We start from the raw sequence: 19,050 nt of genomic DNA, 5'->3' as shown, positions 1-19,050 counted from the left end.
GATGAAATGGAGTGGTGTGTTTTATTGTGATGTTTTTATCAGCTGTTTGGACTATCACTCTGACGGCACCCATTCACTGCAGAGGATCCACTGGTGAGCAAGTGATGTAATGTTAAATTTCTCCAAATCTGTTCCGATGAAGAAACAAACTCATCTACATCTTGGATGGCCTGAAGGTGAGTAAATTTTCTGCAAATTTTCTCTTTGGAGTGAACTATTCCTTTAAATGCCTTCGAGTCCAGTTTGATGAGCAGTTTAACCTTGGATGAAGTACTGTACAGGTAAAGTACGGGTAAAATCTGCCCTTCTGAACCAGTGGATCAGGATTGTTCAGTGTGCAACAATAGTACCGTCACTATAAAGAGGATTAAGTGAGAATATTGTCACATATTTACTCTATAGTGTCGATGTGGAATAAAACATCCAGACGTTTTATCAATGTTAAATTAATAATTATTTGAGTGCAACTACAGCTGAACATGTCTGTTCATGAGATGAATGCAAAACATTGAGAGAAGATCATGTAAAAATAAATAATTAATTCACTTTCATATTCACTCGCATATTTTTGTTGCCAGGAGACTAAATTGCTGCTATAAGATTAAAACAATACTGTGTTGTGTTTTACCATGTAGCTTAAATGGTTAGTTCACCCAAAAAAGAAAATTAGCCCATAAATTACTCACCCTCAAGTCATCCTAGGTGTATATGACTTTCTTCTTTCAGACGAATCCAGTCGGAGTTATTTTAAAAATTGTCTTTGATCTTTCAAGCTGTTTAATGCCACTCAGCGGGTGTTGCATGCATCAGTCCAAAAGAAGTTAAATAAAAAGCGCCCATCCATAAAAAAAAAGTGTCTCACACGGCTCCGGGGGGTGAACAAAGGCCTCCTGTAGCGAATCAATGCATTTTTGTAAGAAAAATATCCATATTCAAAACATAATAATCACTTTAATGTAGCTTGCGCCAACAGTCCTACACGGAAGCAGCTCCGGGCTGATGATGTATGAGGTCAGCGTTGCGCATGCAACGTGTATAGGTGCGTATAGGTGAGTCTCGTGAAAACCAACGTTTGTTAACAGGGAAGGAAGCAAAGTTTCCTTACTTTAGCAAAGGAATACCAGTCTAAGAGAAAGGAAAACTTGAAATCGCATCATATGACCCCTTTTATTAAGGATGGGCGCTTTTTATTTAACTTTTTTTTTCGGCGAGTGAAAAATCGGGCTAAAATCGTGCAGTGTGAACTCGGCATAACCCTTTAAAGCAACTCTACATAGTTTTGTGTATTTTCACGACTTTGGCGCCCCCTACAATCAAGTGAGTGGAATTCACTGTCGTAAATATACCTCTATCGTAATTAGCCTACTGTACAGTAGATTCTAATGCAGGCTGTAAACCTGCATTTGTTGCTGCCTTTCACCAAACTTAGATACTCAAGGGAAAGAAACAAAAACCATTTGTCCTATTAGATCTTAGTGAAAGATGACTCAGAACGATTTTGAAACTGATATTTCAAGGTAAAAAAATACTGCATAGAGTTGCTTTAAAATGAGAAATTATGATCCAGAGCAAGTCCCAAGTACGTTGGCACCAACTTCTGGCCATGTTAAGAACTGAAATGCTTCAAAACAAACCAACAGACCTGGACCAACCATTGATAAACCTTGAAATATTGCACATGTAATTATTGTCAATATCCTTCTTTTAAATATGATACATTCAGATTATTTTAACAACCAAGACTGCAAATTTACATCATTATCTAGTGAAAAATTTAGAGAGATGAACTTCAGCAAGAGTCCTTGGAATGCAGCATCCTGAAGCACTGAAACTTTCAGCGTTACCATATCAGCATCATAATTATTCAATTTATCTAGTTATAATCGTCAGTTTTTTAAGGTTTCAATATGTCTGGTTAATACTGTGTACACTGGAAAGTGTCATTTTTGCAATGTTTCTGGAGCTGATCTCAAAACCTTCTTTGAGGGCACTTTCTTTTGGTTGAAAAACTCAAAACACAGACAGTAAATATCAGTCAGTCCTTTACATTATGAACAATGTACTTATATAGTTTTGACATGGTATACTCTCATTTTAAGTGTACATAACAGTGGTCTGCTAATTTTCTTAATGTTTTAATGCCAAATATGAGCCTTCAACCTCATTTTGGTTACAGTTTACGGTCAGTATTCCAGCTAATACTGGAAACTAGAAAGTATTGCCACCACAAAATGCTAGTTATTGACAATATAGTCAAGGCCAAAGGTTTGCAAAACACCCTAAAATGTGAGCTGATACCTGTGAGTGTTAAACAAATATATGAGCATATCTATTGATGTGCATGCTTAATTTGCATAATCATTAAAAAAATTCTGCATTGCATGCAGATGAGTCATATAATGGAACAATGTGCAAGTATTATTTTTTCTTTTATTTAAATAAATAAATGCTTGATAGCTTGATTTTTTTAGCACGTTTGCAAACATTTAGCCATGACTCTATATGGAGAATTTCCATTAAGCCGTAATTCATCACCTACACAATGACATTTACATTACACTTGTGCTAAATAACTAAACGGGCAGCTAAAAACGAATTCTCGCATTAAATATCTAAATCTTAGTAATTGTTATTTTGTAGAAGCAACATCAATTCACTGATCTGGATTCTATCTAGGTTGTTTATGGAGCATGTTTGCACTATTGAAACTACACAACACCTCATCTATACTACAGCTCAATGGAGGAACACAGTCTTGAGGGCATTCGGTCTTCATACTTCAAAAGTAGCATGAGCTCTGAATATGTCTGTTTCACGCAATGGTGTATAATTCATGGATATCATACAGTTGACCTGAAACCATTATTAACCAGGGTATAAATCAGCTTTGAGGAAGAATCTTTTCCCTGGTGAAGTGTTACATTCCCCAGATCATCGTCTGTCACTGTGACATTTATAAAGTGCCTCCATCTATTGTGCTAAGAACGGTTTTCCATGCAATGTGAATTATGCCTGTTACAATACAGGTGTCTCAATGCCCCCATGAATGCACACCAAATTAAGATACATATATGAACACATATGGGTGCCTTGGAATCTGCATATTCCACATCTTTGAAACTCCTTGGAATGGGAAACATTGGAAAGCAGCTTTCCTAATACTGGATGACTTGGAATTGCAAGCTGGTCCTGGTATGGAAGAGAGGCTTCAAAAGATGGCAGGGCAATGACTCCAGTCCTGTCTGTCTTTGGCTTCCCAGTAGCCTCCTTTATACACGTAGCTGCTCTCCGCTGTCTCTGTATCAGTCCTTTTCTCAAACCACAAGGGCTGGTGGCTCTTGGCCTCCTTACCTGTCAAATCCAGGACAAAACATCTTCAGTGAGATACTCTCCTACTGTTTGTACTGTATACTGCCTACTAGGTGTATGAAACAATATGAGCGTGTGAGGCTGTGTCTTACCCTCTTCTAGTGCGAGGTTGGCCTGCGCCTCTCTCTTCCTCCTCTCCAGTCTCTGACGCTCCTCCAGACGCTGTTTCTCAGCATTCGCTTCATCCCACAAGCCCGCCTCCATCAGCCGTTGGTCGGGCCGTAAGCGGCTGTCAGTAGGGGCCATGCTATCCTCCAGCTCATTCAGAGTCAAAGCCAAAGAAGAGAAGTAATGCATGCTCACTGCATTTTCACTGGAATTACAGAAGAAAGAAGAGAGAGTAGAAATTTACTGAAAAAAATATTACAAGATAAATATATCAGGGCTTGAAGTTAAATTGTTTACTTGGTAGCACTGGTGCTTCCAACTTCAGAAAGTTAGAAGCACCAGCAAAAATTAATGAGCACCACAAGTACAATTTATATATACACTAAAAGATTTCATCCTGACGATTAAAAGCTTCAATCAAACCAAATCCTGAATTCTTTGCCACACACTTGTCCCAGCATTTCTTGTGGTTGCCACACTCTCTCTGTGTTTAATCAAGCTCTCACGCTTCAAATATTTGGATTCAGTGGCAAACACAGTCTGTCCCATGGGCTTTACAGTGAATGCAGTGCATTGAGCTGTTTTCACAGCACAAATGCTCCCATATATATTTTGAGGTTGCACAGACTAAATTTCTGGAGCATATGCGATCAAAATGGTCACAATGTCGAGCCTTATATAAATAATGAGAATATGATATAAAAAGACAGATAGATAGATAGATCGATAGATAGACTCTTACGGTAGAGGGTATTTCTTCCACATTAGTTTTGGCGGTAGAGTCTGATAGACAGTTTTCTGTTTGCCCTCAGATCCTCCACAGCCGTGGCTGCTCTCTATGATCTTTGCACTTTCCATTTTATCATCCCACGTTCCAGAGAGAATATAGTGGGCGCAGCCTTCACCATCCATCACAACGCCTGTTACCTATGAACAGGAGGACACACAGCACTCAGTCTTGAGGTTACACTCATTACCCAGCAGAGGGCAGCAGCACACAGCCTCACATTTCACATGCTGGAAAACTGAATAAGGGTGATTGATACAGACTGACCTTGCGGGGAACATCCCTGGAAAAATAGCTGTATGGGGAGAATTTGAGGTGGCATTTGTCCTTGTTCCTGTGGTTCATGATTATAATGTCCCCAGACTGCATCAGGACAAAGAGTCATACGTTAATAATAATGACAGAGCTGCAGTGATGAAGAGCGAGTGTTTGGATTAGAGTTAAGTGACATGAAATGAATATTTATTAAGGAAGTTAAGCTGATCTATTTTGATTTCATGCCTTGATGGTCAATTAATTTTAACTGTATTTCCCACTGATTTAATCCAGAGCTGTAATAATTGTTTCCTGTTTCCTCTGCAGTGAGAACGACAGATGAAGAAGAACAGTGTCAATGGTGACTTTTCTCAAACAGATGGAGGGCAGAAGATGAGTAATGCCTCAACACGTGGACACGAGGACTCAAACCATACAGTTTACTCAAAAATGAAAATTCTGTTATCATTTAATCACCTTCATGTTGCTGCAAACCCATATGACTTTTTTCTTCTGTCAAATCTGATGTAACGCATCAAATGTTTTTATTTGAGCATCACAATAAAGATTTTAGTAAATAATGATTTCAAGTTCAACCAGTTTCTCAAACAAATTAATCATACAGCTTCAAAAGACTTGGAATTTAGCACTAAAACTAAACAATTAATTTTTTTCATTAATTGAAATAAAGCTGAAATAAAATAAAATAAAAATATTACATGAAAAAGTAAAAAAAAAAAAGACAAATTAAATGTTGCCGTGGCAACTGACTGAAATAAGTTTACATTGAAGTGCTAAAATTGAACTGAAAAAAACAAAAATAGAAAAGCTAAATAGAAATAAAAAAAGCACACTATGAAATGACAAACGTAAACTGAAATTAAAATGGTAACTAAAATATAAAATAAAAGCTAATTCAAAATATTCATAAATATAAATATAATGATAATAAAATAACTCTGGTATACAGAGCATGAGCCTTTTTATTACTTTAATGACACCTTTATGTATATTTTGTGTGTGTGTGTGTGTGTCACTTTAAAGTTTGTCAGCACCTCTCCCCATACACATTTATTAAATAGAAAAAAATAACCAGGATATTCTTTAAAAAAAAATCTTCTTTTGTGCCATAAATTTAGAAGGACATGTGTAATATGGAATGTTATGCGTAATATGAACAGCTAACGAACAAAGAAAAAGGAGAGAAAAGAGAATGAAACCAGGCACATACTTGATCTATCCATAGTTTGCCCACGATTATATTGTGCACAGTGGAGGTCACCTTACTCCACACATAATGATTCCCACTGGCGTGGAACTTCAGGTGAATGTTGCCTGCAGAGAGCAAAGAGAGGCATTGTGAGCAAACAACGGCAGGAGAAAGAGAAACGTGTACATGGAAATAAAAGCAAACAAGGTTGATTCGCTGTAAAAAAGGTACAATACCTTTACCAGTACAAAAGGTTCTATAAAAATAGAAACCATTTCACAAATGAAATTTTCCTTTGAAGTAACTTTTACCTTGAAGCAGCACATCTATACAGACACTACAGGTAACTAGTGTTGTTTTTAATACTAGCCTATGAGTTTTCAAAAATGGGAGGCAGATTTTGTTTATTTTTTTATTTTTTCTAAATTTACATATTAAAACGCTGGTCAGAAATCATGAGATAATATAACAATATATTTATTACATATATTTGTGTATATATATATATATATATATATATTCACTTATACATATATATACAGTGTGTGTGTATATATATATATATATATATATATAAACTTTATATATTATAAACTTTGTTCTAGTCAATCAATGTATACTTAATTTATCACTAGAAATTGGTTATTGGTCTAAAAGGAGCCATGACTGACGGATTTCGTATCTGTGTCTGTGAGTAATGATGTGAATGTGCTCTAAAGGTGACTCATAGCTCAAGATGAATCACCTAGTGGCATGATAGAGATGTATTTGCCACGAAATTTGCTGTCGATGGTGATCTCCTGCCACAGGGTCCAGCCTCGCTGTGATATCACATGGTGGGCAGCCGCCGGAGGGTGATGACTTATCTGAGAGAGAGGGTGAGAAAGAGCTGATCAATGTGTCACACAATCACTGACAACATTTAATGCATTAACTATAAATAGGTAAGTAAAATATGTTACATATATATTATTTTATATATGTATATTTTACCTGTTCACAGATGGAGCGGTATCCATACTCCTCCACACGGTCCAGCTCGTAGGTCTCTCCCAGCAGGGGGTTGAAGGGTTTCCCTGTGCGGTGGACGGTGGTTGAATAAGACGAGACGGAGAAGGCGGCCACCAGACACATCTGCTCCAGAGAGGAGTCACAGTGTGCCGCCCGGTCCAGGAGCTCGCTGTATTCAAGATCTTCTGTCAAACGCTGCAGCATCGATAACGGCTCGTTGAAGTTCACCTGGAAGTGAGGATTCAGACACACACAGATATATGTCAGATATATGTATATGACTGGAGTGGTGTGGATTACTTGTGGATTAATGTTTTTATCAGCTGTTTGGACTCATTCTGACGGCACCCATTCACTGCAGAGGATCCATTGGTGAACAAGTGATGTAATGCTACATTTCTCCAAATCTGTTCTGATGAAGGAACAAGCTCATCTACATCTTTGATGGTCTGAGGATGAGTACATTTTCAGCAAATCTTATTTTTTGGTTGAAATATTTCTTTAATTATAATCATTGGGCATTATCTCCCATAGCTCCTAACTCAGTACTATATAGCACAAGATCTGAGGCTCCTCTTACAGGCATGGGGATTTTAGAAAGCTCCTTTCCAATGCAATTCTTCATGATGCTCCACAGGTTCAGGGAGTAGTTGGGCTTATCTGGGATACGACAGCGTCTGCCCCTGCGCAAGTAGCTACCAGAACCGTCCTGTAAACACAGAGAAAACAGTATAGAGAATAAACATCTTAATTAAGATTAACATTATTTGGCATGTGTGGTTCTGTTTGGATATGTTATGAATAAACAAAGCCCAAACTCACATTGTCATCCTGGCTCCAATTACTGGATAAACTTCCACTGGTCACGTTCTGATTACTGCTCAAGTGTCTGAGACACACACACACACACACACACACACACACAGAAACACAAGTGAGGGCTGAAATATCAAATAGCTTCTTACTGTAAATATGTAATGTACTCACAAGCCACACTAGGGAAGATCATTCATTATTCAGGCATAGAGTAGATAAACACTGTACAGATACTGTAAAACAATTTGTTGTGCGCAATATTCACAATAACATTATTCCACTTAGCATCCACTTATTTTGGCCAAGAATACAGGAAGAGACCATCTAACTTACATGAAAGCACCACTTAAGGGAAGGTACATCCAAAATCACTGACACCTAAAAATTATTCAAATAATTGTGCAGCAGTCTCAGCACATTAATTATTATTAAGAGAAATAGCTAAAAAATAGTGTAAATTGTGAAGACTAAGATCACCCTAAGTGAGCTAGTAAAAACTGGGCACTCTGACTAAGCTGAGAACCTAAGCTGAGTACAGCCAATCAATCCAATTTGAGCTTGTTACTTTATCAAGCTCTTGTCATTATATATTATATCAGATGGTCAGTGAATGGACAGTGATGTCTGGGCCTGTGACTAAAAGCCACTTATCATATATGATCTTTATATATATAAACCTGTGTTGTGAGTGATCGTCTGCAGGCACTGTGATGAAGGCAGGAGAATCTTCCATGGCATCAAAAAACTCTATGTCTTCATTCTCTTCACTGGATTCTCCCTCCAGTGTTCCCTCTGCACCTTCTGAAGATCAACACATGGAAAGTCTGGATTTAATGATGGGTCAGCATTATAAAACTGAGTGTTACATTTTAAGCCTAGCCTGTAATAACATACAGAAAGCAAAAAATAATTTTCATGGATTTACATACTTTGTTATGGTGCTTGCATTGCAAAGCCAGTAAAACTAATATAATTCTCAAAATAAAATAATTCATACATTTTCATTTTAATTTTACTTAATACATTTTAATAACAAAGGGAAAGAAACAATAGCACTAGAGTTCAAGAGTTTGTGGTCAGTAAGAATTTTTCATGTTTTCAGGAAGTCTCTTGTGCTCACCAACTTATTGAATTTATTTGATCAAAAATACAGTAAAGACAGTAATATTGTGAAATGTTACTACGATTTAAAATAATTGTTTCTATTTTATTATCTTTTAAAATGTAATTTATTCCTGTGATGTTCAGCATCATTACTCCAGTCTTCAGTGTCACATGATCAGAAATCATTTTAATATGCTGAATGGCTGCTCAATAAACATTTCTGATTATTATCAGTGTTGAAAACAGTTGTACTGTCTAACATTTTTGTGGAAACATAATCCTTTTTTTTTTCAGGTTTCTTTGATAAATAGAATTTATTTGAAATAGAATTTTGGTTTATTATTAAAATATCTTTACTGTCACTTTTGATCAATTTAATGCATGCATGCTAAATAAAACTATTATTTTCTTTAAAAAAAAACTCAATGGCCCTAAACTTTTGAATGGTAGTGTACACTAAAACTATTGTATAATTCTTGTAATATAGTTCACATGAGTTCACATGTTTTTATGGTACTTTTTGTCCTTTTTAAGGCATGACAGCTCCAGTTTATTCTTCACACTCAGTGTAGAGAAAATAGCAGTTTGGACATTCTGCAAAACATCGCATTTTGTGCTCCACAGACAATGAAAAAGCCTCACTATTGTGTGTGCTGGGCGATTCTCTCCAGGCTCTCTCCAGACTGTCGTGCTGTTTGGCTAGCTGCTCGATAGTCTCCTCCAGGTGGTGGCGCTGTTCCCTCTCATACTGTAGAGCGCGCTGCCACCGCCGGCTGTGTGCCTCCGCTAGATCCACAAAGTCCTGGCAGGCCTGTTCCAAAAACCAGCCCAATCATTCAGATTCATCATTCATTTTCTGGTACAGATTCAGCCATTTTTAAAGGGGTCACAGGATACCCATTTTCCACAAGTTGATATGATTCTTTAGGGTCTTAATGAAAAGTCTGTAACATAGTTTGGTTAAAATTTCTCAATGGTAGTGTAAAAAACACAATTTTTACCAACACACATTTCAGTTCAAACAACTTGTAAAAGTGCATGTAGCATCCTATGACCCCTTTAAAGATAAAATATGTATTTTTATGCTAAAATGTCCCGTTTAATATGCAGAGTCAACTATAAGTAAGTCATTGAAACTCACATTGATCATAGCATTGGAAGTGATGCGGAAGAGAGTGGCTCGCTCATTAACGGTCTTCAGTTTATCTGCGCCGTCAGTGGGGGCCCGCAGGTCCTCCAGTTCACTGAGGGAGCGCTGGAGGGCGGCGCCGTGTTTCCCTATGAGCTCGTTGCAGGTGTTCAGGTCTTCAAGCTTGCTGGCCAGAGTCTTGAGCGCCCCCTGGATCAGAGCACGATCCGGCTGGGCTAGTGGACCCTCGTCACCAGAGTCATCTGCAGAAAAGTTAAATGGAGAGATAGACGCCAAATGAAAAGATATATGTAAGTACGTATAATAAGCTCAGTTCTTGGACCACTTCTCTTCTCTGTCTACATGGCATCACTAGGCTCTGTCATTCAGAAACATGGCTTTTCATATCACTGCTATGCAACTCAGTCCGAGCAGCTGAGTCCTTAGCCATCTTCAAGAATCAGCTAAAAACACATTTTTTCCATCTTTTTTTTGACCCTCTAACTCTAGCACTCTCTATTCTAATTCTATTCTTTAAAAAAGTTGCCCCTTTTAGACTTGCACTCTATTCATTTATTAACTGCTTGTTTTCTTTAAAAAAAAAACACTAGCTTCTCTAATCTTTTTGTATTCTATCTATTTGTTTTCTTTTTATTTATTATAAAATTAACAAAAGCAAAAAAAAAGGCCTCTAACACTAGCTTGCTCTATTCTTTAAAAAAAACAAAAAAAACCTTGCTATGTGTACTGCGTTAAGCTAACTGAGACTTGTTATAGCACTTGCATATCATTGCTCTTTTGTTGGTTTGGATTGCTTCCATTGTCCTCATTTGCTAAATGACTAAATGTAAATGTAAGTGAAGTGCAGCTGTTTTTAATTTTACATGAATGAAAACGAAAAAGTGCCGTCTTTTCGATGGGCTGTACGTACTGTATGTAAGAAAAGCCAACAAAACATTGACAATATGTCTTTCCAAAAAAGTTCCAGTAGCTGAACTTTATGGGATTTGAAAAAGTACAAACAATTGAACGTATATCCAGTACAGCCTCATTTTCATTTGCGTCAATTTAAATACGCCATGTACTCCGAAAAAGGCACATTGACAGCATGTGACATGCTCTCGATTACCACAGAAAATAATTTAACACATCCAGCCCTCAGCTCATATTTTATTTTAATACTGTGTGAATTATATGAGTGATATTATAAGGATGTATTGTTTAAAAATGTGATGTTGATTGCCATTTATGTTATATTGCCACTGCACTAAAGCTAAAAGAAATTACTATAATATTATGTGAAAAATATTATTACATATTTCATATTTATTTGTATAGCTTTTAAATCACTACAGGTCCAAAGCAACTTTGAAAGAACCACAGTTTTAGGGGGTTTGTGGAAAATTTTAGTGGAAAAATTGTTGCTTTAGATCACTATTTATTGTGATAAGGATTATGAACATATATTTTGGTCAGTTTTAATTTGTCAAAATAATTATTGTTAATTATGATCATCATTATTATTAATAATAATGAATATTTATTTTTTGAATGTTGTCTTTATAATAATATTTTTCTCACATAGTAAAAAATAAGTCTTAAAATATATAGTAGCTCAAGGGGATCGTCATATTTGGGGGTCCTTGGCATTCAAAAGTTTGAAACCCTTGCTACAGACTTCCAACGTAAGCACATTTCTGTATGTGCACTTTTTATTTGTCTTTATTTGTCAAACTGATGGGCAATTCAAAATAAATACCTGTGGTAATCAAAAGTATGGCGCATTCCTTCAAATAAGTGAAGTTATTATGTGTTATGATGTTCTGCAGCCAACAAATTTACTGCAGCGCTGCAGGCTGAACTAAAATAACTTAATAAATAGCACAAACGCACACAGACGCAGTGCTGGACGGGTCTGACGTGACAGCTGAGAACTAAAACTGTCCTTTTGTGGATGTCTTTTCAATTACAAGCATATTTTTCAGCCAGGCTTTAAATGGATGCTGAAAAATGACCACAGAGATGAACAGAAGCTGTAATGGGAGGAAATGGCCATCGGAGAAAGAGAGAGAGATAACATGCTCAAACAGACAGAAAGCAATCAGAGGGAGAAAGATCCAGATTTAGATGTCATTATAGAGCTGAAGGACATCACAACTGAATGTGGGCAGTAGATGACTGAATGAGCCAGTGTGAAAGAGAGGCGTCATAATAACCAGCAACCCATTCAAAACACCAGATTTCTGTGAATGAACACCGTTACCATGGAAACAAGGTCCCACGCAATTGGGAGGATGGCTATTTTTAGAAGCTATAAGGAGAATGAAAAAAAACAACAACATGGGCTAATGCGTCTCGCTTTGCCTGCTCTCTCACACAACATGACCATCACTCACTGGACAATAGATGAGAACAGGCTGTAAATTGCATCTTGTGTGACGTAAGACATTTTTGGAAGCACTTGCTTGTATGAGCCTGAGGCGGCTACACGAGGAGACGAGTCCACATGCTGGCACACTGTTAACTGAAACTCACTCAGTCTGTATATCAGAGACTGGAGACAAAAGCGTAGAAACGCGACCTTTAAACGACCTGCTGCACCCTGATCAGATCATCAGGTGACCCGGTCTGTGTCATATGTGAAATATGTTATATCTAAAAAAAAAAACGCATCACAGTTCCAGCAAAAATATGAAGCAGCACAACCGTTTTCAACATTGATAATAATAATAAATGTTTCTTGAGCAGCAAATCAGCATATCAGAATGATTTCTGAAAGATCATGTGACACTGAAGACTGGAGTAATGATGCTGAAAAACAGGAATAAATAACATTTTACAATATATTCAAATTTACATTTTAAATTGCACTAATAATTCTCATTACTGTTTTTACTGTATTTTTGATCAAATAAATGCAGCCTAGGTGAGAATATGACAAAATTATAAAACACTTAAACATTGTTTGCATAATTAATAATAAATAATAATTGATAATACTTGTATTGTAAGTATTAATTATCAATAATAATGTATTGATATAAGCTTAACAGTTAGACATAGCCCCTAAAACAGACACAAAAATGAATTTGCAACCATTTACATAGCAACTTTTCATAATTTATTACTGCATGATAATAATAATATTAATATTTTCTTTTTTGTTTTTCACTGTAGTATTATGATTATTTATTGTGGCGAAAAGCATATAAATTAATGTATATACATTTTTCATTTTTTAGTTTTTCATTGTAATATGAATTATTTATTATATAGCATTACTTTTATTTACGATGAATTACTTCATTTTTATATAGTCTTATTATTATTTATTTTGTCAATCAGAAAACAAAAATAAACCAGTAACTAAAAATTGGTTCTGGATATTGGTTAATATTGAACAAGGAAAGGAAGTCCATTTATTATAATAAAATAATGCCTGCTTTTGCAACATGCTATATATACTTACTTTGATCAAACGCATGAGTATCCAAGTAAGGTCAACAAAATTATTTTTGCTAGAAACATTTTTAGAGTATTCTTGAGTTCACACAAAATAATACACCGACTCCTGTTAAAAAAAAAACATTTTTACATTTGTTAGAAGAACTTTTTACAAGTTAGATTATTTTTCCAGTGAGGATCAATTCAAGCCGAACCCATCAGCTGCAAAGATTACACGATCACTGAAATGCCAGCTTCAATCTTTCTACCCAAACTGTATCTAAGCTAAAGCGTCTTCAACCTAATCCAAGCAAAAGACTGCAATTTTCTGCTTGCCAAGAACACAATCGGTGGAAAGTGGATTAGCGTGGATCTCTAGAGAGCAGAATCAAAGAGAAGCGAATGAGAACTCCTCCAGTCTGATGACCCATATACAGCTATTGTGTGCCTGTGTCTCCTGCCAACGGTGCATCTTACATCACAGAGCCACATCTGCAGACAGAGGGAGTCCTGAAGGTGGGATTAAAATAGAGAGAATGAGAGAGGCTCGCTCAACCTCGGCAGGCGTAAGAGGAAAAGCACCAGCGCTGGAGAATCAATTAAAGATCACCTTCCTCTGACCTGCTGGAGATACACAAGTGACTCATCCCTGAATCACCACACCTAAACTAACAGCGGATCGCAGAACTGGGAAGATTCAATGTGTGGAGGCAAGCGTAAAAGAGTAAAAGACTGGAAGGATCTTCGAAAACAAGCGAAGGTTAAGTTCACTGGCTGTCTGACAATCCAATTTGTCCCATCAGCCTGCTTACTTTGTATCACAGATAATCTGCTCTGCACCCAGTCGTGTTTCTCACACTTACAACACAACTTACGGACCACATTCAAAGAAGCCTAAACGTGGACTCTTTTGAAACCAAGAATTTGGTGAGCAATCATCGCTCACATTCACTTCAGAAAATGTTCAAATGTAGTTATAACTGTAGCATATTGTTATTAAACATGTAGCATATTATCCAACATTAGCTCAATAGGTTCCCAATTCAAATCCCTGAGACTAAGCTGTAAGCACTAAATGTATTTGGCCCATAAAAGAGTAAGTGACCACATGCAAATATAAACAAGTTCTATTAAATGTGAACGGATTGATAGAGTAGCCACAATGTGCTTCAGAGAATCTATAATAGTACACTCATTCCCACTCATAACTGATCATTAAAAAAGCTACTGCATACAGACCTTTGAAAACAAGGCTGAAAGTAAAGCTGATTTGGTATGTGAAACGGACTATTCCATCAAATCCATATAATACTAGGCTAAAAGCATCTATGAAGTCTGAATTTATTTTCCACTAAGACAAAAAACAAATGCTTAATGCCAATCAAACATATGTATTCATCATTTTTCTTACCTTTTCTTGACAGGATCGAATCATTGATAAATACAAAGCGAGCAAAGCTTATTTAGTGAAGAGGATGTTAAAATGAAGCGTTCCCTCTCGGTCTCCTCAGTCACCTTCCCAGCTTCCCTCCCATCCCTCGCGCTCCTGTTTTCCTTCTCACCCTCCCTCTTTCCCTCACATTCTCCAAGCGGCACAGTGGGCGGAGCTTATATGCTCGTCACTCCATTCAGCAGCACATGATATCATCCGAATGGGAAGGTGTGCAGTATGCAAATTAATCACGTTTGGCATCAAACTGTACGAGAAAAGAGACTCATGTAAATGCAATAATACAGGAGGAGCCGGAAACAGTGTAAAATGATCTGTACAATTCAAATATCAAATATGTTGATATATTTTAGCTGCAAGACAGTAATGTGTTTTCTCAAGCTACGAAATAGCAAAAACCTGAGAAGTGAAATAAAAAATAAGACATTTATTATTTTCAAATATTGGTAGAGAAACAATGAAATGTGTTTATTAAATGTAACACAAAAAATAAACACATTTTATGCATAATAGCTATGATGAAATAATAATTACTTTGCATATAATTGCGTATTTATAAATATATATATAAAAATAAAATCTTGAACAATGCTACCCCCTAGTGGCATTTGCTTAAACAATGCAATGCTTTTTTGTTTCCTTTTCATTATAGAAAGGGTCTTGTTTATTATATATATATATATTTATTTATTTTTATAAATATAGTGTTCAAAACATAGGAACAAATGTTTTACGTAGGATATCATTTTACTGTGCATTCATGTTCTCAGCCTTTACATGTGAGATCAGATTAAACTGGTTGGTAAATCTGCAATAAATAATATGGAACATGCACTGATTTAAGTGCTTTGAGACAGAAAAGGACATTCCTGTTTAGTTCTACATACAATAAAAGGCACGAGAAGGTAAGAATGCATACCTGTTTAAAAATAATGTATATGGTTGACATAAATGTATTATTAAAGCCTGAATAACAAGACAGATTACTTAATAACAAACACGTCGACACCACTTCTCATTCTTTATTATGCCCATTTTACACATTTTAAATATTAGTAAAGTTTTCAAACCTGAAAACGATGGGAATTATCTAGTGAGCAAACGTTATTAAACAAATCTATCATATATTTCATCACATTCATTCAAAGTCACCAACTATACAGCTCTGCACACCAACTGCATTCTGGGATGCTTTTGATTGGCACTGTGACCCGTCACTCACCTGAATGGGGCATAATTTGAGTGGCGTTTGCTTTGGCCTGCTGCAGAGCAGAAACCCAGCGCTGACACTCCCCCTCTGAATACGCCTTCAGGTGGTAGCTCCGCCCCCCACTCGTCAACACAAAGTGACAGGTGTCACCCACCTCTATGTGCACCGTCGCCAAGGTAATCGTGCCTCGGCAGGTGTGTGCCATTTCTGCTTGAGTCCTACAGACACATTTACATATACACAAACACACACCGACATGGGTTTAAGAAGCAGCTAGCTGAAAGTCAGAGATCCACAGCATCACAAACACAGCCATATGCTAGTGATAGTCTGATATATCAGCCAGACGATTAACTGGCCATTTGGAGATGCTCAACATAAGTGTGTCAGTTCCAAAATCTACTTGCAGTCTTGTCAATAGTTAATGCACATTTTCTGTGCACATACTTGTGAGTGAATTTACTATTGTGAGTAATTGACCCTGCATCGGGAGTTTGATTGACAGGTGATCTGACCGATCATAACTCCAAATCTGACATTTTTGGAGAGTAGAATGTCGGTGGACTTGAACTTGAAAAATGGTGTACATTGAGGTCTTTCAGTGGTTGAACCAAGATACCTTCTGATGTTCATTCATGTTTATTTCCTGCTATAACTAGTGAAGAGGAAGAGATGATTGGTTCACATGCCGCTTGAACTGAGGTGCTACAGCGATATGTAATGACACATTAAAGAGCCACAAAACGCTATTTATTATTTGAATTTCTTAATAAATGACAAAATTTGAAAGCTGAGACTTTGTTTCATACCGAAAGTAACCTGCTCTGTCGTGTCTGTCGGCGTGTTGTCAGTTTCCTCTTTGCTCCGCAATGTATTTTTCCCTGTGTGAGAACATGATGTGTAGCGTGAGAGCACCATGCCATGGCTTGTCTGACGTAACAACAGTAACTAAGGGGGCGGGTCTTTGCGAAGGGTCAATTATGCTGTAAAAATAATGTACTTTTATTATTTTACCATTATAAGTGAATTACTATAATTATTGTGTAAAATAATAATCTATTTTTATTATTTTATCATTGAGCGAAATTATTATTGTAAATAATTGAGTAAATATTTATTATCGTTATTTTATTATTATGAGTGATTATGCTATAAAAGTTTATTTTTATTATTTTATTACTATGAGTGAATTTAGGCCTTTGATTGTGATAAATAATGCTGTAAACAATATTTTTATTTTATTATAATGAGAGACTTTATTATTGCGAGTAATTATCGTGTAAAATATTTTTATTATTTTATTATTATGAGTGAATTTGTTATTGTGAATAATTACAAAGTAAAGAATCATAATTTTATTAATATGAGTGACTAAAGTATGGTAAGTAATTATTGTGTTAAAAATATAAATTTTTATTATTTCATTATTTTGATTGAATTTACTATTGTAATTATTGTAGAAAATAATTTTACATCATTTCACTGTTTTATTGTTTTAAGTGAATATATCATTAGTGTGTGAAAATTTTTTACATTTGATTTGACTGTATTTACTCATATTTCAGCTATTTTCATCTCATTTGCTATTACCTAGCATTCTACCATATTTATTTACATTTTATTAGTACCCTCCTCACTAGATCTCAGCATTGCCGTCGACCACTGAAAAATGCCGGTCAAATACAACATAAAATGACTGCAGGATTTCTGAGTCCAAGAGTGCTGAATCAGAGCATCATTAATATCAAATCCATGCTAAATCCACACTGCAGTATAGCAAGCTAATATTTACAGCTGCAAAGACGAAAAGGCCTCTGAAGAGTACAAAAGCAAAATAGAACATACAAAACACACATTAAAATCAGGCATTATTATTTCAGGGAAACAGAGTGTCCCAAAGGTCTCTAATGAAATCAAGGCAAATTTATGACACTGAGCGTTTAACTACTTTCTACAGACTGAACTGAAGCACAATATGTTTACACCAGGTTTTACACAAATGCAGCTAAAAAAGACATTCGTGTTTGTTTTTCACTCAAATTGTTATGCTGGTGATACATTTTAAAAACAGAAGTATGGTCAGTGTTCTATAAACATAAATACACTGTATACTATATGCATATTAAATAGTGTTTCTCAGTAAGGCCCTTGAAGCAGGGTGCAAACTTGATCTAGGCTAGATGCTTCAGATGTCCCCATTACTAATTCTAAACAGGAGAGGCATTGTTGCAGCATGGGTAGCTAAGAAATGACTAGTGCTTGAATATGTCAACGGTTCCCACAACACGAGCAAGCCTTTTAATTAAACTTCTGAACAACTCCTATCCCAAATAAGGTCAAATAATGTACCGCAGGTGAAAAGGGTGACACAGCAAAGTCATGCGCACCGAGAGACTCCAGCGCTCCTCGTGCGCATCAAACCAAACGCACCGCACGCACCTGTAGTACGACAGGAGGCCGTTGCTCAGGACGAACCACCGGCGCTGGTAACCCTTCAGGTAGTTGGTCCATTTAAAGAGCCATCCTTTATAAGTGTCCGGCCCGGGACCCTGCACACCTGAAGGAGACGGAAGGGTCCGCACCACCAGTTCGGTCATGTCGCTGCTGGGATACACGAGCGCTGCTGTCTGCCTCACATCTGCCCTCCTCCCATTAACCTCGCGCGTCCCTTCGCATGAATGCAACACGGTTAGGGCACGAGCGAGGAGTCAAATGTGCGGTCACAGAGAGGAGAGGCGGCGCTTCTGCGGGATGCGCTGGAAAGCTGATGCTGCTGGGGGGAAACACAGTGTGTGACGTAGATGCATCGCGGACGCACAGATTGCTCCGAATCTGCCATATGACGCAAAGACATTAGAGAGGAGAACGGATGCGAGGATGCACAGGCGTTTAAGAGCTAAAGTATGCATCCCGAGATAAGCTTGGCATGAATGCAGCAGGGCCGCATCCGATATCGAATAGATTCTTGGTCCTTGCATTATGGCTTTTGGTGCTGCAAAGTCATGCGGCGTTTTTCCTCTCCGCTATTTGTATTTCTGAAGTGATGTCTTCAACGCAGTGCGCTGTACTATCCACGAGAGGGCGCCACAGTTAATAATGAACGTGTCTTTATTATTTACTCGCACTCGTATTGTTACAACAGTGTTGCCAAGTCCGT

General features: G+C 36.9%; 1 protein-coding gene across 2 annotated transcripts; it reads right to left on the bottom strand.

The window, feature by feature from the left end:
• Positions 1-2,198: 2,198 nt before the first annotated feature.
• On the bottom strand, positions 2,199-18,588 carry LOC107713356 (oxysterol-binding protein 2-like). 2 transcript variants are annotated; one of them, XM_016518839.1, is made up of 14 exons: positions 18,333-18,588; positions 15,906-16,111; positions 9,802-10,052; positions 9,303-9,471; positions 8,234-8,357; positions 7,563-7,629; positions 7,321-7,449; positions 6,723-6,968; positions 6,475-6,595; positions 5,751-5,854; positions 4,532-4,627; positions 4,220-4,404; positions 3,462-3,682; positions 2,199-3,351 (listed from the first exon to the last, which is right to left on the bottom strand). In XM_016518839.1, exons 1-14 carry the CDS (start codon positions 18,488-18,490, stop codon positions 3,209-3,211), a joined length of 2,220 nt encoding a protein of 739 aa, XP_016374325.1. In that variant the 5' UTR covers positions 18,491-18,588; the 3' UTR covers positions 2,199-3,208. The 2 variants fall into 2 exon arrangements, with proteins under 2 accessions (XP_016374325.1, XP_016374326.1); XM_016518840.1 differs by having other exon boundaries at positions 7,563-7,617.
• Between the last annotated feature and the right edge of the window lie 462 nt (positions 18,589-19,050).

This window comes from Sinocyclocheilus rhinocerous, unplaced genomic scaffold, assembly GCF_001515625.1.
Source record: "Sinocyclocheilus rhinocerous isolate Xijiao unplaced genomic scaffold, SAMN03320098_v1.1 scaffold688, whole genome shotgun sequence".
Taxonomy (NCBI): Eukaryota; Metazoa; Chordata; class Actinopteri; order Cypriniformes; family Cyprinidae; genus Sinocyclocheilus; species Sinocyclocheilus rhinocerous.
This window is presented reverse-complemented; position numbering and strand designations above follow the sequence as displayed.

What these genes read in the sequence shown, in the direction of transcription:
- LOC107713356 (XM_016518839.1), bottom strand. Translation starts at nt 18,490, where the DNA reads ATGACCGAACTGGTGGTGCGGACCCTTCCGTCTCCTTCAGGTGTGCAG. An exon ending in TCAAATTATGCCCCATTCAG is followed by an intron (nt 10,053 to 15,905) that starts GTGAGTGACGGG and finishes ACTTTTCTGCAG; the next exon opens with ATGACTCTGGTGACGAGGGT. An exon ending in ATTGGAGCCAGGATGACAAT is followed by an intron (nt 7,450 to 7,562) that starts GTGAGTTTGGGC and finishes CTGTGTTTACAG; the next exon opens with GACGGTTCTGGTAGCTACTT.